Raw genomic sequence first — 21,765 nt, 5'->3', positions numbered from 1 at the left:
TGCACAGCTACAGGCAAGGTGGGACCCCAAAGCAGCTCCAGTTACATTCCTTCTCTGCTTCCATGCCTCCATATAACTGTGGCCACCACCCTCTGCCTGCAGCTGTTTCTGGGCCAGTCTGTGCCCAGGGGCTACGAACAACAACTTGAGCATAGCATTTTGAAGCATTTTAGTAGGTAATAAAGCTGCCTTCCCTTTGCCAAAGTCTGCTATGCTTTCTTTAACAAGCGAACTGAAGCTTTAAACAGTCATTAAACTCGTGAAAATAGCATCATCTAAATGTTCAGTAATTTGGGGATTAATTTTCACTTTTTTTTTTCCTCTGTTCATGCAAATGTGTTGAAGGGAAGCACCTTGGTCAACAGCCTGATGTGCTCGTCCTGTGCTACATGGTTTGTCTGGGATCAGTTCTCAGGTTTTTTTCTGCTGATGTTTGGCAGTTCCTGACAAAACAAGGCAGATGCACCCAAACAGAGTGAGAAAACAAGGCAGTAAAAAGCAGGGAAATGCCATTTTGTCTGTTTTATTTAGTTGCTGGAAAATCACTGGCCCAGCACGCAGCTGAGAATTGTGTTTTGTGTGGGCTGGCATATATACTCGAACCTGGCGTGCTTCCATAGGCAGCAGATTCTTCAGGGTTTGGTCTCAGCTGGCTTTTTTTTTGTGAATGGATCAACGAAAGGGTAGATTTGTCCCAGATCAGCCACTCTCCAGACTCAGCCAGAGAGATAAGTGTAAGGCAGCTCTCTCTCCACCTGAAGAGCTGATCATGCCTGTAAACTCCCAAGTTAGGGATGAGAAGAGAGCAGAAGCAGTGGGTTCGTGTCTCGGGACAGGCAAGGACACCAGCTATTCCCGTCTGGTGGTGCGAGCTGCTGCTGCTATGTGTTGGCAATGGGAGCTGCCTCTGAAAGAGCTGCATCTGGTCACCAGCTCTCTTCATCCAGATGAACATATCATGCCCGGTAGCTTTGGGCCTTCCATATCAGCAGCTCTATGGAGCGTGTCCCCATGCCAAACAGATCTTCCTGGCACATTTGGGTAGCTGAGACATCAGCAAGCCATGCCACCGGGGCATTAATGACACGTATCCAAGAAGCAGCATGGAGTTGGGGCAGAATGTGGGCTGTTTCTGGGTTAGAACAGCCCCTCACCGGCTGCTAATCCCACCTGGATTCATCCCCGTTTGCTCTGGGTAAGAGCTGTTTCCTACTGGACTCATCAAAACTGCACAGGAGAGAGCCTGGGATCCACTGACCACGTCTGTGAACATGCCTTGAATAAGATAATGACTTGAGTTGGTCCCATAGAGGAACTTCTCTATTTCTAGAGCACCGTTGTAGGTTGTGAGCCGAGGCTCACTTCTGAAATATGAGGCAGTGGCAGTCGACTTCTTAAGGCACAGCAGGACCGTGCACAAGATGGTAATCAAAGACAGCAGACTCAGGACTAGCGGGGAGCTCTTGAATCACTGAATTCGGGTGGTACTCTCAAAGGCAGCATGTCCCAGATGGCCTTTATCCATCATGCCTTGCACATGCTGACACCCACGGCTGTGTTCTCCTCTCCTAACACTGGCAATCATCCTACTTTGAGCAGGAGGTTGGACGAGGTCCCTTCCAACCAACGCTTCTGTGATTCTCCTACCAGATCATATGTCCAATAGAATATACGTGTTCTGGGTGTCTCTGAACAACAGGCAGGCTGGGAGATGCAAGACTGTGAAATATCCCTACTGCCTGTCCAGAAGGCAAACAAGGACATGGGTTCAGCTCAACTAGTTCTGAAACTTCGTTTTGAAATTAAAATAAAAATAAATAAAAATAGATCAGGTCTAGAAGACAAGGGAAAGGTGGTGAAACAGCTCATTTGGAAATGTGAGATGGTTCAGATTCAGTCATTCCAGGCTTCCTCAAGAAGCAGATTGTTCAGTAATGAAGCCAGGAGGATGGTTTTAAGTAAAAAGGGTGAGTGAAGTCATCCACCATGAAGGCAATAAACCCAGGACTGCTCAAATTTAAAGGGCTGATCTGCATTCAGGCAAGCTATCCTTCTGCAGAGTGCTGTGATGCCTCTTTGGAAAGCAAAGGCAGGGGCAGGTTTGGTGGCATGGTAAAGCCTGCAGACGAAGACTTCATCAATGGTGATAAAATTATTGATAGCACAGCCTCCTCACATGGTCACAGAGGTCTCTCCTCTATCAAAGATTATTTCAGTGACTGCTTTGCCATTGTTACTAATCGCTTGAAATTGGGTCCATGACATCATGTGGCAGTGAAGAGAAAAGCATATCACTGAACAAATGAGACTCCTTGAAATGCTTGAAGTTGCTTCTTATCTTCACAGTTTGGATAACCTTTTGCATAGTAATCAACAATTTCAAATGTATTGGTCATATCACCTCCTCAAAGAGATGGAAGACTCTCTTTGAAATTACAGACCAGACTTCATATATGCGAGAAGCACTGACGCGGTGTCACGCAGTAACGATGAGCTAATGTCTCTTTGATAAAGCTGTCTTCACCAAGTTTGATTTTCTTGCCATGGTGTCAGAAATAGTTGACGAGACAGACGTGTTATTAAGTGGTAAAAATAAACAGATGGAAGAGGCAAGTGAGAGATTTCAGCTATGATTTTCCAGAATGTTTCAGCAAAGAATAACCTAATTTCCATTCCCTACTGGAGATGAAAGATATGAGGTACTTACCCAAGTGTTGTGTGGCCGCCGATCTCGTGCATCAGTGGGGCCGACTTGCACCCACTGTAATGCCTCTGCTTGAAGGTCACGCAGTTGATGGAGCAGTTGGTGGGCCTGGAGAAGCGGTGCTGGTCCTGACCTGCTGCTACCTTTGGAGGCAAAGCCATCACTGTGGAGAGTGTTGCTGGATGTTCAGGTGTGTGCCTTGGTTCCTGCTGGGCATCACCACCTATTTCTGAGCCCCCCCACCTCTGTGCCCTGCCTCTTTTCTCATCCTCCCCAATCTGCAGCACATCTTCTCCACAGCTTTCTATTTTGTCTCACCCTTCCGCAGCAGTTTGGCCAGGGTTGTCAGACCACACCTGACCAGGGGAAGGGCAGATCACAGGCAGGCCAAGCATTTCTCTTCCCCTGGGATTCCAGCAGCTGGAGCACTGCCTCATGCAGAGATGTGACGCTGGCACAATGCTACGTGGTGACAGTATGAGCTTGGAGGAGCCTGCCTCTGAATCTGGGTCCTTGCCACAAATGGGCTTGAGGGAAATCCTTTTTTTTTTTTTTTTTTTTTCTGTGGGGTCTGTAGAGGAGGGCTGTTGTGCCCCGACCTGGGCAATACATTACTGGAAAAGTAGAGGGCAGTTTCTGCCATGTCACTGCAGGGCTGCAGCCATCTCCAGCCTGCCTGTCGGATCCTTCTGTGTTGCTTAATATCAATTATAAAATATTAAATCAGATAAATACCTTTGGCCTTTCTGGATGATAAGAAAATACATTGTTCTCCCTCCTCAAATGCTGTTGTTTTCACTGGAAATGCTAATGGGATTATATAAAGGTTATTTCAGCCTCCTCTCAAGACTGGAGACATGGCAAAACAGTCACAATGCCCTTTGTGCCTTTTCAATGACTGCTTTTATCTCCAGGTATAGGGCCTATGCATCTTCTCAGGTGCTCACTTGCAGAGTCCTAGGGCTGAGTTTGGGGGGGAACACCATGGAGAAGATAAACATATCTGCACTGTCACATTGGAGATCTAGAGGAGAGCTGGCAGAGCAGAGACCCCTGGGCGTCTGGCAAGGATCTGATGTGCATGCCCGGATGCCCTCGGTTACCTGCCCTTCTGCATTTTTCATTATGAGCATCCAGGAGCTCGCACCCATGGCTCCGATGTGCTGCTGCGGTACGTCTGCGCACCGGTGTCCGCACGTGCAGCCTGGGGCTCCGTCTTCTGGCTTGCTTTCTTGGAGGCTTCTGTCTGTGAGCCTGTGCTAGGATGCACGCATGAGCGCACGCAGCTCTTGCGATGAGCAAGTAGCGCGGCACGGTCCCTGTGTGCGACCTCCAGTCTAGACGGGCCTTCACCACAGCATGCAGAAGCGACAGGCTGAGTAAGAAGTGTAGCTCATGAGCCAGAGACAGCTGCAGAAGTAACTGTGGAGTGCCCTTCCCTCTGTTCTCTGGGAGAGTGCTTCTAGATGCATATTCTCCTCTTTTTTTTGTTGTTGTTTTTGCTTTTCAGCCCAGGCCATTGATTTTTACCAAGTCACTCCCTTGCATCCCAAAAGCACCCCTGTGACATAGGGAGGGCTTCTGATGGCCTGATAGCCATGTTGCTTTCCAGAGAGCAGCAGTATACTGACAGACTATAGGAATTTGGGTGGTCCTGTGCGAAGCCAGGGGTTGGACTCAATGACCCTTCTGGGTCCCTTCCAACTCAGGACATTCTACAATTCTACGACAATTTCCAACACCAGAAATGTCAGGAAATAATCTCTTCTCACTGGAGAACCCCCCCAGCCCTGCCTCTGTGTGGGACGATGAATGTATTCGTGTAGGCAGGCACTGCCGTGAGGGATGGGGTCACAAACCTCATAGGCATCAGGCTCTGAGCAAGAGGCTGTCACTCTGTCAGCAGCCTCTCTTTGAGCAGGAGGCTCAAAGGCTTTTTGGCCTCAGAGTGGCCTTCCACCCTGGGTCCTGGAATCTAGAAAAATTGCTTCAAAGTTACGCTTGGCTGTGGTCTCCTGCCTTCATATGTTCTCCTGGAAGAGACGAAGTGAAGATAAAAATGGGTATGTGGCCAATGCAAGTACACCATTCCCTGCCTGTACCACCTAAAACTTCATGTTGCTCTGGGTCTTTCATGGTAGTCAGTGGCAGATGGGCTTGTGATGATACCCAGGGGGTTGCCAGAGCTGTAGGATGGGGATTCACGTTTTTCCTAAAAAGTGTAACTTCATTGTGTCAACACATTAGATTGAGAGGAACAAGAGGTCCTGGAGAGCAGGGGGACATTAGGTAGGACAGCCAGGATGACATCTTTCAAAGAGAAGGAGACGGTGGACGTCGCTGCGTGTTGCAAAGAGCAACATTTGCTCATGTAGCAAAGAGCATGGGCAGCAAAACGGGTGCATTCCTGGGGTTCAACGGATATATGAATTGTAAATATTGTTGCTAAAAGTTGTAATTCTCTCTTTCGAAGTTATTTTGTTGGTGTCCCTGGAGGATCATGCCTGAGAGGTCAGAGACAGCGCAGAGCAGCTGCCTTGGGAGGACAGATCGCTTGCTGCTGATGGGGGGTTTCTGATGCACGTTGACTATGCAAATTCAGAGAGTAGGTTTGGTTTCCTCACCTAATTTCTCACCTAACTTCAGTGAGACCGTTTGAATCCTCCCAGACTGGAGAATCGCACAGCAGAGGAAGCTCACAGTTTGATCGTACCCTAACAGGCTGTGATCTTGGCCACGTCTGCAGAGGTGCATGGACGGGATCCGCGTGCTTCTGTGTGACTGTTGCTCCCCACCAGGCTCTTTTGGACGATTCTTATGGTGTGCTTGAAGGGAGAGGAGGGAAAAGGCTTCAGAAGGCAGACAGCCCTTGCCACGTTATGTCCTTAAACCACCACCGCTCCTGCTAAATTAATACCTTCATTCCCTGTGCTGTTCCCCAAAGCCCCACTGCTGCTGTGTAGTTCTCATCCTTTCTCTTCCTATACTTCTTTCAATAGAGTCTTCCCGGCACCTGTGTTAATTAAAGAAAGCCTGAAATCTAATTATTAACTCAACATTTCCAGTCTTGAGATCATCCTTTCAATTGCATTGCTGATATAACAGAGCCACCGAATTCCCTCCCAAGACTGCTGAGACCCACAAGATCACGAGGAGCAGCAAGATGAACCAAGCTGCAGCCAGCTCCCTGGAGCAGCACTGTGGGCAGGGAGCAACCCCACCCAGGGCTCAAATTTCAGTGAATTTTGGGTGCCCATGCACCATCAACTCTTCTGTGCATCTTGCTCATGAAACAGTAGGGTCAAAGCTGGAAATTTCACGAGAGGTGAGATCTCATCTGGAGGTCCAGTCTTGGCACTGTTTTGGGAAAGCGCTACTGAGGATGTGATAGACAACACCAAGAATAACACTGGAAAATGTACTCCATGAGGAAAAATGGAAGGTTCTTGGTTGTTGAGACAAAGAGAAAATTCATAGAAGGCATAAAATCGATCCCTCCCAGTGGTCTGCATACTTAGTCTGACAGACTTTAAAGTACCTCAGGTGATGGATGCTTATCACTCAGTGAGACAAAGCAAGAGCCTATTTAATGCTCTTCCCTTTGATGTCAGCTGAGGCAACGCACCTCAGCTCCTCCAGCTGGAAATCAACAAATGCACTGCAATCCCACAGCACGTCAGCAGGCTCTGGAGGCTTCCTTTCAAGTGGCTGAATCAAAAGGACTATCTCAGACACCAGCAGTCCCCATGCAACCTGCAGTAGTGCTTGTCCTGAAGTGTTTTCGTGGTGTGCACCACATTTTGCCGGCCCTGACTCTGCAGGGCCTGACCCAAAACAGGCCTAAGCCTGGCTGGACATTGCTTCTGCTCCCTGCCCTGGTGACCACTGTGGAGAAATGCAGAAGGGTGGGTCTGAAAAGAGACCAACATCCACTCCAGACCCTCCTCACCATGCTTTGAGTACAGGCGTGTTTCGGCCATGAGGAATGGGTGCTGATGCTGGATATAGGACCTACCAGATCAGCCCTCTCCACCTCCCCTTGGAAAAGTGCCTTAAATCTGGGGGGTTGTAGGAAACTATGATAGTAGCAGTGGTGTTAGATGGCAAAGCACCGATGCTCAGAAAGGACTCCACGAAGCCTGGGAGGAGACACCCCGAGAAAAGGGGATACAGGAATGGAAAGGACAGTCACCAGGATTGCTTTCAGCTCAGTTCGTCACCTGCAGCGATGCGACATGGCAAAATGCTCCAGGGGAAGACTTGAGAAACCTCCACCACCCACACAGGCCAATTGATTTATTGCCTGTTTCCTTCCTACCTCAAAGCCATAGGTTGTAATTTTACCCTGTCTTCCCCATTGTAATTTTACTCTTTGTCTTTATCAATGTTTTAATGAATTCTGCTTGACCCTTTCATTGGAAAAGGTGGTTTTTAATTCCCTCCCCCCCTCCCCGGCCCGTAATTCAGCAATGAAATAAGGCAGCTTATTCATTCCTGGCTCCTCTCCACAATTTTCTCTTGCAGGAAACACTTCTGCTTCCAGGTAGACTGCAATAAGAGCGCTTAGCACAGCTCTCTGCTGCGCTGGAATGAGTCAATGTGAGTTCAACCTTTGGAAAATTGTTTCTCGAAGGCCAGAGACATTTGTTTGTCCTACCCTTAAATGTCTTTCACTGACATATCACAGCAACCACAGCCCATCACTTAGCACCCTGAGTGACAGCACAGTGTAACTGATGGCCCAGTGGATGCCTAACAGGATAAAAAAGAACATGAAATACTCTAATGTCCACAGTTAATGGGGTCAAAGGAGGCCTACTGTAGACAACTACATCTTCAGATGACTTTTGACTGTGCTAGTACAATGCTTCCTTATCATCACAGTTCCTAGTGTTTTTAAAGCATTAAAAATATAAAACAAAACAATGAAATGAAATGAAATGAAATGAAATAAAATAAAATAAAATAAAATAAAATAAAATAAAATAAAATAAAATAAAATAAAATAAAATAAAATAAAATAAAATAAAATCACCGCAACAAATCCTACAATTGTTCTTATTTTTTTCTTTCTGAAAAACCTGCTTGTCACAGCCCCTTTTAGCTTCATATCTTTCTTCATTTTCCTACCAAAGCTTGGTTTGAGCAAAAAGTACTCAGCCTCCTGCACCGCTCATGAGATGCTGTGTCCTCATTCACAGTGTTATTTTTTTCTTTCTTCTTTCATAATGGACTTGTAAACAGACAAGATAGCTTCTATTGTTAAACAAAGCAGCGAAAGCCTCCAGGACACATGAGACACACCACCAGTAATCTCACGTAAAATCAGGTTTGAATTTAAGGACAAAGCAAAACGAGAATGGAAAGATACGGAGATAAATTCCCAAGGTCCTTCTCTCCCTTGGGACTGCAAAACCAAAGGTCTGGAGAAGAAGGAGGAGAAAGCCACTGGCAAGTGAAGATCAACTTTTAGGAAACAGATTTTGCATCTCACATGCAAGTACTACAGGGCTGAGAGGGGTTGCTGAAGGCTGTGACTTCTCCAGGGATGTAATTATTGCTGCTTAACACCAGCCTTCTGCTCAAGGTTTTTCTCGGTAAGGCCTACAGAGGAGCTCCGAGCCTCATGCTGGGCTCCCCAAGCTGACGCAGCTCTGCCCTGCCACAGCACGTGGGACTGGCGGTGCCGAACCCAGCAGCGTTACAGATGGGGTCTCCATCCACGGGGATCTTCCAAAAATGTCTGGAGGTGGCCCTGGACAGGGGAGCAGGGATTAGACCCAGGAATGCCCCCAAGCTCAACCATGCTGTGACCCTGTGATTCCGTGAGAGATCAAGCATGGAGGATTTCTGCCTCCCCTGGGATTCCTAGAAACTGGCGATGCTTGAAAAGCAAGAACAGGCTGAAGGTGTTGCATTGCCCAGCTACAAATCCTCTTGGCTGCTTTCAGGGAAAATCCCACACCAGCAGCACAGAGCATCCCCACGTCTGCACCTACATTGCTCTCTCCTGCCTGTGAACATGCAAAGCAACTTTCTGAGCTTTCTTGGCAATGATTTTCTAGGTACAACTGCACTAAAAATGCTGTGAGCATGCTACGGGCAATTTAGGACAGGGAGTCCTTGTAGAATTATTATTTTTTTTTTTTTTTTTGCATTTTTTCAAGCTTTGGTTAAACTTTTCAGTGGTTTTTGGTTAAACTTTTTCAGCGGTGTGGGCTGCAGCTTTGGATGCTGCTGGTCTGGCTTCCTGCCCCAGCAGCTCCCACTAGGGCTGGTTCCCACCTGGGTGCAATGCCCCACTCCTCATTTTTGCCCACACGACCACTTGTGGGACTACCTGAAAGATGATGGGGGAAGTAGTGAAGTTTAATTTCTTCCCCAGAATGGTTTTTAACATCTGGATCAGCTCTCTCTTGTCCATAGAGTGGTCCAGCTGCCATCACATTGTTCCACTGGGGGCACAGAGGTGAGAACAGCTCAAGCTCAAGCCTTGTCCCCGGGTCATTCTGCACCCAGTTCACGTTCAGCAATTAGGTGCTGAGCCCCACAAGCAGTTGTGTTGGCAACACTGAGGCACAGCCACACAGAGCGCAGGGCTTTGCGCTGTCTCTGCTGTCAGCACAGAGGATTGTGCAAGGGACTTTGCCTGCCCAGGCCTTGGAGCATGTTCGTACCGCACCAGAGCCTGCAGCTCTCATGGGTAAAGAAGGCTGTCTGGAAGTTATTCCTCCAGTTTTCTTGTTGAGTAGTAAAACGGGTTCGATATAGCTCCTGTGAAAGCTGGTAGGGGAGAGTTGCACCGATGCCATCCCAGCAGCCCTTGACTACAATCTCCTCGTGAGAAATCAGCCAACCTCAATTCCCAGTAAATGGGAATCAGAAGAATGGCAGGGCACAAAACAGTTCTATAATCCTAAAATATAAGGGGGAGAACCCGAATTAGGGTTCTCACTGCAGTTTGCAAACTCCCAGGGATACAGGGCTTTGCTCTGTTTGATTTGGTGCAGGAATGGATCTGGAACAAGGGCAAGATTTTCCATGTTGGTGGTTGATCAGTGTTTGTACGGGGCGCTCTTTGTTGAACAGTCATGTTGGCTCGTTGGTGTACATGCCAAGAAGCCAAAGGGAGAAAAATCTGCTTGGGGCATGCCCTTGGAGTTGGGGAGACCAAAAAGCCAGAATGAAAGGTGTAAACGGTTTTAAATGCATACAGATGACATCTGTATAATTAATTACCTTGATTTAAGTTACGCTGATTTTTTTTGTGTGTGTGTGTGTGTGTGCCTAGATAATGCCGAAGGCTACACTGTTATCTTAGAGAAATGTTTGTGTCTGGGGATTCGTTCTCACCCTGCCAATAATAAACCTTCCCTGGAGTTTCTGAAACATTAATTACAATTTTGTAACACACAAGTTTTGCAACCAGCTCAAGGTAATTCTCTATAACACCACGATCTGACAGAAACAAATTAATCGGTGAATTGAAAAATGACAGTTGCCTAGGCATGAGTGCTCAAGACTTTGCTATGTTTGTTATGAATAAATAAAATGGGTCTCACCGTGCTTGCCAGCCCGTTTGCCTACATACGCACACACACACCCTCTGACACAGCTTGCACCTGGGAAGAGCCCACCTCCCCCAGACAAATGCAAGCTCAAACAACCTCAAGCAGGAGAAGAAGCTGAAAGCGAGGTTCTCAGACATAGCTGGACAACACAGTGTTTCTTTCCCTGCCCTAAAAAACTGGGATGGATAGCTGCTTGACTTGTCAGCCCACCTTGGCCAATGGATGGAGTGGGCAGCGGTAAAAACCCCATTCTGAATCCTCATCCTGCTCCTAAAGCTAGCTCATGCTGTAGTGGGAAGCGTGATTCCCTTGGGCAGGAGCTGTCTGTTACAGGCCCATCCAGGTGCCATCAGAGCACAGCTGTGCCCATGGAAGCTGCTCTTTGCAGCACCTTTTAATACTTTTTGGGTTTCTGCTGTCATATGGAGAGGAATTAGCCTCTCAGCCGGGCACTCTATGGCTGCCTTTCCTCCTCATCCATTTGGGATGGAGCTAAATTCCCATTGGCATTATATTTCTTAATTAGCACAATCACTCAAATTACAGTGGCTTCCCTGCAAGCCACAACGTGTTCAGGACTGTGGCAGGTCTTCATAAATTGTATAAGAAATGTCAGCTATCTTAGCAGTTATAGCTTACACCTCCCAAGTAGCTTTTTATAGAGAAAAAGACGTGCTAAAAATATAGGTACCAGTCGTGATACTGAAACTCTTTTCTCAGCGCAACTTCCTTTGCCCTTTCATTAGTTTCAAGGGACTGGCTGTCACCTCCTAAAGGAGAAAGGTGTTAACATCAATTCAGAAATGAAGGAAGGGAAGCGATGGGTGTACACAAACATATATGTCTGCATATAATATACACATATACACGTCTATATATAGTATATGTATATATATTACCCACTGGACTGGGGACAAGGAAAACAAAATTACTTAACTGATGAGAAACAAATGCTGTATGATCAGTACTGTACATGTAGTATGCGATATAGATGCTAAGGTTGTGTCACAGGGAAGACAAACACAATAAATATTTCTGGCTTTTATTTACAACAGAATGAAAATGACACAGTCACACCTTAACATCAAATGCTTCACAGATTCAGACTTGTTGAGGTTGGAGGCACGTCTGGAAGTCATCTGGCTGAATCTCCCTGCTCAAGCTGTGTGACTCAAGAGCATGCCCAGGACCACGTCCAGGTGGTTTTTGAAGATCCCCACGGATGGAGACCCCACAGGCTCTCTGGGCAGCCTGGGCCAGTGCCCCATCACCTGCACAGCACAGGAGCGCTTCCCGATGCTCAGATGGAGCCTGCCCAAGGAGGTGGTGGAGTCACCATCCCTGGAGGTCTTTAGAAGACGTTTTGATGTAGAGCTTAGTGATATGGTTTAGTGGAGGACTGGTTAGTGTTAGGTCAGAGGTTGGACTCGGTGACCTTGGTGGTCTCTTCCAATCTAGGTGATTCTGTGGTTCTGTGAAGTACGCCTCTGGCTCTCTTCTGGTGAGGACCCAGCACCGGACCCAGCGCTCCAGGTGTGGGCTAACTGGTGATCTGGTGCTTCTGAATCTATCTGTAACTACGGAAAGCACTGAGCATGAGCCATCACAATAACCTTTTTTTATTTTTTTTTTTAACTGTAGGATTTGAAAACGAGTACCCCAAAAGTGCTAGCAGTTCAGGAAGTCACCGAGCAATCAAAACCAATAGTCAACAAATCCTAACGACTGACGACGCAAGCTCCATAGGATTGGGGAAAAACCCAGCCCTGGGTTTTCACATTTCTGAAAAGCGAGTGGGCGGCCGCGAAGCCTAGCCCCACTCACCCGACAAGAACCCTAAATAAAACCGTGCGACCGCCGACTTTGGGGCAGAATAAGGACAAAAAAAAAAAAAACACACGGCGTTAATCAGGAGCTGACGAGCACCCTGCCCGCCCCAGAAGCCGGATTTTGGGCGAGCGGAGGCACGGAGCGCCTCAGAGCGGGGCCTGCTGCGTGTGCGTGCGGGGACCCAAGCACGGAGCGGGGGCTCCCGGTGCCAAGCAGGGCCCGGCCCGGCCGCGGCCTCGTCCCCGTAGGCCCAGCCCGGTGGCGGCGGTGAAGGGGGGTGCGGAGGGGAGGGGGGGGGCGGTCTCGCCGTGCCCCGTCCCGGCCCCGCCCCGCCCCCGGCCCCGCCCGCCGCCGCCGCCGCCATGTTGCGGCCGTTGGTGCCCGGTGCGGGGTGAGGCCTGCGCGGGGCCCCGGCGGCTGCTCGGTGGCCGGCGGAGGAGCCGCCTGTGCGGGTGAGTGCCGCCCGCCCGGCCGGCCGCGCCGGGGCCCGCCCTGCCCTTCCCTTCCCTTCCCTTCTTTTCCCTTCCCCTCCCTGCGCTGCTCGCTCGCCCTCCGCCCAGCCCCGCGGCTGCCTCCCGCTGCCGGTGCTGCTGCCGCCCCGCGGGCAGGGCAGGGCGGGCGGCCCCACCGCCGCCACCGCCACCACCACCACCGGCAACCGTGGAGCCGCGGTGGCGGTGAGGAGAGGAGGAGGAGGAGAGGAGGAGGAGGCGGCTCCCGGCCGGCCTCCGCGGCCCGGCCCCGGCGGGCGAGCAAACTTCGGCGGGGCTCGCCCACGTGCGGGGCCGCGGGGCTGGGCCGCGGCGGGCTGACAGCGCGGCCGGGCTGGGGGAGGAACGGGAGGGACGGAGGGAGAAAGGGAGAAAGGGCGGGGGGGGGCGGCCGCCTGCCTGCCTGCCCTTTGTGTCGGGTGGCGGGGCCTGAGCGCTGCCCCCCGGTGCCGGCTGCGGGTTGCAGCCCCCCGGCCGGAGCCTCCGCTGCCTGGCAGAGTTCGCCGAGCTTTGGGCTCGCTGCCTCTTGACAGCCCCTGGCCGGCCCCGCTGCCAGCTGGCGGCTGCTCCCCGCGCTTCCCCGCTCCTGACAGCCCAGCCGAACCCCTGGCAAGCGGTCCCGGCCTGCCTCCGCGCCCGCTCCGGGAAAAAGCTGCTTTTTTCCGGGCCTGCCGTCGCAGCAGGAGGTGTTTTTCCGTTGTACCTAACTGTTGTCTTGCAGCTGTATGAATATTTATTGTCTTGAGACGCCCAGCCTCATGTAATTGTGCTCTCGTGTTAGGTGGCAAGCCTGAACTTCCTCCTCGAGCAGCATGCTACGCGCTGGTTGGAAGTCTGGAGAAGAGGAGCCGCTGCGGATCTCCCAAAGTCCGCAGGAATAACTCTGCTGGTGAAAGGTTTGTACAGGACGTGTGCGGGAGACACCGGGTACTGAGGTACCTCTGCGGAGTTGGGAAGCTTAAGCCAGAGCAGAAGGCCCTAGGCTTTGCCATAGCGCCTGCAGCAAGTTCGCAGGGATGGCATGGAGACATCTAGGTTCCCTGCCTCCTGGAGAAACACGCTGTTCTGCAGTTGGCTTTGCACAGTGAAATACATGTGTTTTACTCCATGAGTCCTTGTTCTCTCCGTATGTTACTGATTTAACCCGTTGCTTTGGAAGTTTCAACCTCCATGTCTTTTATAGGCAACCAGAGAGAGAAACTTGGCTTCTGAGCTTTGTTTCTAAGGCAAGTCTTTAGCAATGGAAGGACGGAGTAAGGATGGAAGTCCCTATTTTCTGCTTTCCTCATAAGCCAGTTCTTGGAAAGTTTGGGCAGAATTTCGTCAATATACTTGTCCCGTTTGTTATCTAAGAGCAGAAATAAGTAGTGTCTAATCAGAGTTTTAAATTTATGCCTTTTAAAATCTCTTCCATTGGCAAGATGTTTATGCAGTCTTCTCCAGAATTTGTGTCCAACTTTGCTTTTCTGAAGGAATTGTAGCTTTGACAAGTTTAAGATGCAGTTTTGTGTAGAAATGCTTGAATAGAGGCTTCTTCTCATAATAGTAAAGAACATGAACTCGTCTTTTATAGGCCTGAAGATGTACACGAAATCTGAAAATGCAGGGTTTCTTCCAAGAAAAGCTTATTTTGTAATGCTGCGGATACCTTGGATTCATTTTTGCCTCGTGTTTTAAAATACACATCCAGAAATGTGGATAGGTATTTGGGGGCGAGAAGAGAAGGGTCGAGTGATTGGCAAGCTGATTTTTCTGTATATAAAACTTGGGTGTTCCAGGTTACGGAACGAAATGTCTTCCTCGCGTAGGGATTTGTGTGCCAGGAATCTCAGCAGCTGAACGATGCCTAGCTCCTGCCCAACTGGCACAAGTTTTCCCACCCAAAGGAAAGGGAGGTTTCAGGTCTGCGCTCCTTGCCAACTGCAATAATCTGTGATGTTTCTAAACTCATTATCAAGTGCTGGTGATTTGAAGCATATGGGTAATCCTCTGGGCTTTGGGGACTTAACTCAAAGCACCGTTGCCCTACCTGGCTGAGGGATGGGACTTGTAAATTACTGCAGAGCCCTGTCTGGACATTCATATTTGTGGTTTAATTTAAGAATGAGAACAAGTTTAAGCTAAACCACAGCGAGCCACTTTTAAGCCAAGTAAATCTCCACAGAAGTGTGTTGGAGTAGATTAACCAAAGCAACACCTCCGGGGCTTGTCTGTAGGCATGGCTGAACTAATGCTTGAAGACCAGTATGCCTTGTTCTGTGCTGCGGTGATTTCTCCTGGCCCAGCTCTAGAAATAGAAATGCTGGTTCCCTGTACCAGCAGTCTGCCAGGAAGAGTTCTGTTTTGTTTGCTTTTAAATGTGGCATTTGATGAACTTTTTTAACCCAGTCACAAATAATAAAAGCAGCCTTCAATTAGCAGCTCCCAGACTGCTGGGGGAGGTGTCAAACAGCTACTTTCTCTCCCTCTGCCTCATCCCAAGGTCCTTGTTCCTCCCTGCCTGCACCTCTGCTCTCAGCTCTTCCCCCTTCTTTTGGGCTCTTGCCACTCCTTCCTTCTCTCTCACTCCCTGCTGGCTTTGGCAGCACGGATGCAGCCCAAGTCAAGTGAGTGTGGCGGGACTGACTTTGCCTGTGGGTGCTCCTTGCCAAGCAGGAACTGGTGCTCTGCAAGTTTACTTGGTGCTCTTTGGGCCTTTTCCTCCCTGCATACATCAGTTTGCTTTCAAATGAAACGTGTTAAATGATGGCTCATTAAATGTTTGGAAAGTCTATTTGTTGCACCAACATTTCGGTTAAATGTGGGGGCAAAACCCATACAGCAGTGAGCACAAATGTTCAAGCAATTCTGTGCTGTCAGTTCTCATCATGCATCTCATCAGAGCTTTATTATTGCTGTCATAGGGCTCTGTGGCTGGTGTCTAAGCTCCACTCCCTTCTGGAGGGCTTGTGAAGAGAGCTGGCTGGGAACGTCACTTCTTGTTACGATTCGGATCTGATCCTTTACTTTGTCTTTGGGCAGTTTGGGCCTGGTGGCATCATTATCTAATTAAGGATTGCCCCCTGTTTCAAATAACCCCTGCTTGGTTTGCAGTTTGCTTTGAGCGGCTGTACTGAAATATTTACTGAAGACTTGTATTATTTAAATTGCCCTGCGTAGGGAGTCATCTCAGTTTTCAGGCCTATTTCTCTTGACCTACCTGTTTACCTCTGGCTTTTTGGCCTTGAAGGAGGACTGAATTCTTCAGATTATTAGCTCTCAAAAAAAAAAAAAGGAAAAAAAAGAAAAAAAAAAATAAAACAGTAATGTACTTCTGAATCTTTTAAGTTGAATTTCATGATGACAGTTGTTCTTGGAGGTATCAGGTTGAAACAACATCTTCTGTGTGGGCTTGGTGACGTTCAAAAGGTTGTGTTTGGACCAGAGGTGAAGGGGATGCCATCTCCCACTGCTTTGCTTGCAACAGCAGGAGCAGCTCCGCAGACAACCTGGAGAGGAGAGGTGGTGTTGCAGGACTGTAGATGAACAGCTCCTGTCATTTGTCATCTGTCCCTGTGGCTTGAGCAGGATGGGAACTGAGCTTTTGCTGATTGTCCAGGAGCAGTGCAGGTAGAAGAGGTTCCTTCCCCATGATTGCCCTCCAAAGCAGCACAGCAGAAGGGGTGAAGATGACAAAAACTGAGAACTGATGCTAGTGGGAGACCCTCGGTGTGGTGAAAATTGCCTGGTGGCCGCAGTTTGAACTGATACTGGTCACTGATGGGCCTGGAGGAGCCAGAGTGGGGTTCCCTCTCCCTAGAGAGCGTGCTTGGCCTGCATATCTTTGTGCCAAGCAAGCTGTGTTTAAAAAAAGGTGGGTCCCGCAGAGCAAATATCTTTGTGTGTCAAAAGTCAATCTTGGAGTAGTTGAAATGGAAGTTGAAATGTCTGCAGCAGATGTTTCTAGCCTTTGTGCCATGCTGCGTTAGTGTTTTGGGTAGTTTGTGTTTTTTGTCACATAAGAGTCATTTGCATCAACATCTTACAAAGTTTGTCCTTGAGAGAAATAATACCTATTGCATTAAAGGGTAAATTTATTGGGGACAATGCTTAATTCATCCTAAGTCCAGCCACACTCAGACTACTGAACCATCACGATGACAGATGCACAAATAACGTAACACACCCTTAATCTAGTCGCGTTCCATGAACTACCACGGCCACACTTGAGGAGTTTGGTCATGTTCAGTGAGAACTACCATGGCTTGATTAACGAGTAGTGCAATTTATTAGAGCAACAGATGCACAGGTTCTTTGGATTGCTGGTGATAAATTCACTGTCTGCAAAGCACGTGCAAATACCAAGAGTGTGAGTAACACTATCTGGCTACAAACGCATGAAAAGATATAAAGTGACTCTGTAGAGACTTCTGTTTCCCAGAGAGGCGTGGTTACACCTTGGAGGCAAGTAGCTTTTGGGATGGAGGTGTGTTTTGGTATTAGAATGGACAAAGTTCATCAAAAGGACAGCATTTTGTCTAAAACACGGCAGGCAGTTGGCCCGGGGTAGCAAATATGCAGCTTATCGGTTCCGATGTACGTTCACGTTCCCATCTTATCACTGAGCCTGGCTGTGGTGTCTCCACTCTGCTCCACCCTCTGTACATTTCCTCTTAGAGTCAGCACACCAGGTTCCTCTGGTGTGGTCAACACCTAAGGTTAGAGGCCTAGGGAACTTCTGTGGAGTGCAGCTACACTCCGCCCTGGAGGCTTCTTCAATGCTGTACCTTTTCTTTAAAATGTGAATATAAGTTTAATTTCTAAGGCGCCTCTGGCAATTACACCTTAGCAACTGACAACATATTTTGCTTTTAATTGTAGCTTTCATCATGGGGGACATGAAAACCCCAGACTTTGATGACCTCTTGGCTGCTTTTGACATCCCTGATCCGACAAGCCTTGATGCCAAGGAGACCATCCCGTCAGCTGGGGAGGAGAACGAGAATCACCTGAAGTCATCGGGAATCTGTATAGATGAAAATGTGTCCTTGTCTCACTCTTTGCCTCCCTCCGATGCTCCTGTCGTGAGTGTAATAGTGAAGAACACGAGTCGCCAGGAGTCCTTTGAAGCAGAGAAGGAGGGAAATCACCTGGGGACTGGTCTGCTGCACAACGGGTTTCGTGGCTCTGATCTGCCATCAGAGGCTCATGCTTTAGTGCATAGTTACGGGAAGTTTGAGTCGACTTTTATTAATGGCGATAGCTCAAGAAGTTACTCTGAAAAATTGGACCAGTCCAAATCGGAGCCTTTGCCAACATTTAGTCAGTTTAGCCCGATTTCCAGCCCTGAACCAGAGGATGCGTTCAAAGAGAACAGTATTGGTGATAAACTGAAACATGCCCAAACTCCGTATTTTCCACCGCCTTCCATGTATATACCAACAGGAGCCTCAGTACTAGATCATTTTAGGAAGGTGCCAGAGCCTGAATTAAGCATGTTTGATCAGTACTGTAAAAAGGATCAAAAGATGGAGATCCACTTCCAGCCAGATAGTAGGCTGGAAATGAACAGGAGAGACCAAGACAAAGCAGCAGAGAGGTTTGTGGAGTCAAGCAAGGACTTGGTAGATACTAATAGCTTTCTTGGAGAAGGGTTGGTGTTTGGAGATCTCCCTCACAATAATTTAGGAGAAGATAAAGGGTCTGTGCCCGACCTGAACATGTCTTCGTCAGTACCACCTCGCCAGAGGTTAAAGCCAACTCATTCGAAGTTGTCATCCTGCGTGGCTGCGTTAGTAGCTCTTCAGGCCAAAAAGGTTGCCTGTATTCCAAAAGGCGATCAGCCGAATCTTACAAAGGAACCTGGTCCTTTTAAAGATGGGACAAAGGGAAGTCCAAAAATGCCCAAGTCGCCAAAGAGTCCGCGAAGCCCCTTAGAGGTGGTGAGGAAGGCCAGCAAGCAGCCCGAGAGTCCTCGAAGCGTGTGCAGTGACAGCAGTGGGAAAGGCTCCCCTTCCATGGCAGCCGGCTCTCCGCCAGCTATTCCCAAAGTTAGAATAAAGACTATCAAGACATCCTCTGGTGAAATCAAAAGAACTGTTACTAGAATTTTGCCAGAAAATGATGAGCTGGGTAAATCGTTAGAAGAGTCACCTGCAGAAACCTCATCTGCTGAAGAGTTTATCAAATCCTTCCCTTCCCCTGACACTAGCGCAGTTATGGAAAGCGAGGCTAGCAAGAACTCAACCAAAAATGGGGCTGCTTTGGCTATCCAGCTGTCGAACATAGCGAGCCCTTACGCAGATAGTATGAAAACAGATCTTGCTGCAAACAGCACATCTGCTGTGTCTTTATCTCCTCTGCCAAACTGCAGCGGTGGTGCCATAAAAGTCGGTTTCACTGGGCAGCAGCTGAGCAAGAGGCAGCAGCAGAGTATCGTGGTGCAGCCGTCCAGCGTGACCACCTCCAGCCTTCTTCCCAAAGCCGTGCACTTGGCAAATCTCAACCTAGTTCCGCACAGTGTTGCTGCTTCTGTTACAGCGAAGTCATCAGCGCAGAGGCGGAATCAGCCTCAGGTGACTCAAATGTCGGTGCCGCTGGTGCATCAAGTCAAGAAAGCTGCTCCTGTCGTTGTGGAGGCATTTAACAAAGTACTGCACAGTGCCAATCCGGTGCCAATATATACTCCCAACCTTAGCCCTCCACCTGACACCAGTATTAATTTACCTGCCTCTGGGTACTGTTGCCTGGAATGTGGGGATTCGTTTGCCTTAGAGAAAAGCCTGACTCAACACTATAGTAGGCGAAGTGTTCACATTGAAGTCATGTGCACTCAGTGTTCAACTATGCTACTTTTTTTTAATAAGTGTAGCTTGCTTAAACATGCAAGAGATCATAAGAGCAAAGGATTTATCATGCAGTGTTCTCAGCTGTTGATGAAACCGATCTCCTTAGACCAAATGTTTTCACCTTCTACAAGCTCTTCAGCATCTTTGGCTCCTCAGACTTTGCACTCGCCCTCTCCTTCACGTAAACCCAATGCTACTTCAGGAAACGGGGTAGGAATTTCTACAAACACTCAGCCCGCTTTGCCTCTGTACACGGACCCATTGCGACTAATCCGTCAAGGACTCAAGTGTTTAGAATGTAACAAGCAGGCGCAGGATTACGTTGCTTTAGCGGCTCATTACCAGAGAACCTCAGAAGATAATGAGAGACTGGTAAGTCATCATTTTAATGTTGTTAGTTAAATCTGAGTTTAAAGACACTGTCCTCTAGGGAAAGAAGTAGGTGTCATAGTGGCAAATGAGTCGCTTTGTTTAAAAAAAAAAGTGCTTGCAGGGAACATTTGGGATATGTGTGGGCCTGGATGTGTGCATCTGAAGGGATGTCTTGGCATTGCTTGCTTACCTTCTTTTTACCCTTTGCCAGTAAAGAGTGGATAGTGTTTAATTATGGGGACGACAAGAAAAGAGCCAGAGGGAGACTATGGAGATCTTCTGAGCATCAAAGAAAGATGGTGTTGGAGATCAGAGATCACCAGCAAGCACATCAAGTGCTGAGAAGTGCCTTCAACAGGCTTTTGTGCTCTAGGCTTGGGTACAGGAAACCTGACAGAGCTTAATTTTACCTTTCCTAGAACTTGTGCCAAAATCTTTGCATTATACTTCGAACTTTTGGTGCTGTTTTTTTAACTTTTAGACTGGTAAAGCGTATATTGGGATGGAACTAGCTGAGAGGTTAGCAGCATCTACTGATGAAGAGGAAGGGGATGCTTTCTGTTACATACCATGATGATACACTTTGGTGTGTGTGTGTGTAGGGTTTTTTGTTGTGGTTGCTGTTTGTTTTTAATTTATTTTAGAGGATATGGTCAATTCCGTTTAAGTATAAACCATCCTAAAGTTGAACAGGAGGAGGAATCCTTTTTGCTTACTTCTTTGCATGAAATGAAAGCTTTCCACGTCCATCTGGCTGCCAGCTCCACTCCCAGTGCTCTCCTCCATGAGCTCCGTGAATGAGGACACCGTGCCACCCCATGACCTTCTGGGGTCTGACCACCATTTTCTGCTGCGGCCGTTGCGGTGTCTACATTCTCCAGAGCCTCCCTTTACTTGTTAAATGTCCACCAGGAGCATTTAGGTTACTAGCATGGGCATGCAGTGGCCCCGTTTAGATGCTTTGTTATCTTTCTCTTAAATTCATCAGCAGCAAAAAATAGATTATGGCTGAATGGTTGTGTCATGAAAAATAGCGAGGCCGGAAGGGATTGACGTGGCCACGTAATCACATTTCTTACCTGAGGCAGACCAGTAAGCATCGCACTCTTATCAATGCCATAACTTGGTTTGGGACTATAATACATTTCTAGGAAATGTCAGCAGTCTGGAATGAAAAGCCTTCAGGTGAGGGGATACAGCGAGTGCTCCTAAGTGAGCTAAAATGTTAATCAGTGGCATTAAAAATGTATTTCCTATTTTTGTTGTGGGATTATCAATTCAAGAGCTCCTTAAAGAGAGAACAAATGTCTGATAGTATTTTTAGACTGTAATCAAATAATTTATTCTGTAACTTAACCAAGAAAAGTTTATGCCTCTCACTTTGAGTTAGGTTTGCTAGATGTGAGATCTTTTTTTTGAAGTGCTTTTCCGAATATAGCTGTTGAAAAACTAGAAAAAGAGGGGACGTGAGAGCTTGCAAAGCCCTCTCCTCCCTGTTTGGTCTTCCCCTGCTTATACTCGAAGGGCTGTGTTCACCCTCGCTGCAGTGTTGTGTTGGGAGGCCCTTTTCAGCACATCTCCTGTCCCTGCTCCCCATTACCCTCTGGTGCCCTGCGCCCTTCCCGGAATCACAGAATCATTCAGGTTGGATAAGGTCTCTGCGATCACCAAGTCCAACCTCGAGCCTGGTACTGACAAGCCCACCATAAACCACGCTGTGAAGTTCTACAGCTACGTGTGTCTTGAAGACCTCAGCGGGTGGTGACTCAGCCACGTCCCTGGGCAGCCTGTTCCAGAGCTGGGCAGCCTTTTCAGTAAAGACATTTCTCCTAATGCCCAACCTAATCCAACCCATCCCACAGAACATCCATTTCAGCAAAACTGTTACATTTCTAAAGGAAGAAAGAACTTGGGCCTGTATGCCCATTGCTGTTTGTGTCCAGATTTATCAGTAGCACATGGAAGATGTC

General features: G+C 48.2%; 1 protein-coding gene across 2 annotated transcripts in view; it reads left to right on the top strand.

The window, feature by feature from the left end:
- Positions 1–12,450: 12,450 nt before the first annotated feature.
- ZNF592 (zinc finger protein 592) overlaps positions 12,451–21,765 on the top strand; it is a 40,619-nt gene continuing 31,304 nt past the window's right edge. Inside the window, exons 1-3 of one of the 2 annotated variants that reach the window (XM_082769079.1) lie at positions 12,451–12,557; positions 13,378–13,492; positions 17,457–19,795. In XM_082769079.1, coding sequence (XP_082625205.1) covers positions 17,465–19,795 — 2,331 coding nt within the window. In that variant the 5' untranslated portion in view covers positions 12,451–12,557; positions 13,378–13,492; positions 17,457–17,464. Of the gene's footprint in view, positions 12,558–13,051; positions 13,283–13,377; positions 13,493–17,456; positions 19,796–21,765 lie in introns of those variants that run through there. The other variant, XM_082769080.1, reaches the window with a different exon arrangement.

This window comes from Aythya marila (assembly GCF_965140915.1).
Source record: "Aythya marila genome assembly, chromosome: 11".
Classification (NCBI taxonomy): Eukaryota; Metazoa; Chordata; class Aves; order Anseriformes; family Anatidae; genus Aythya; species Aythya marila.
This window is presented reverse-complemented; position numbering and strand designations above follow the sequence as displayed.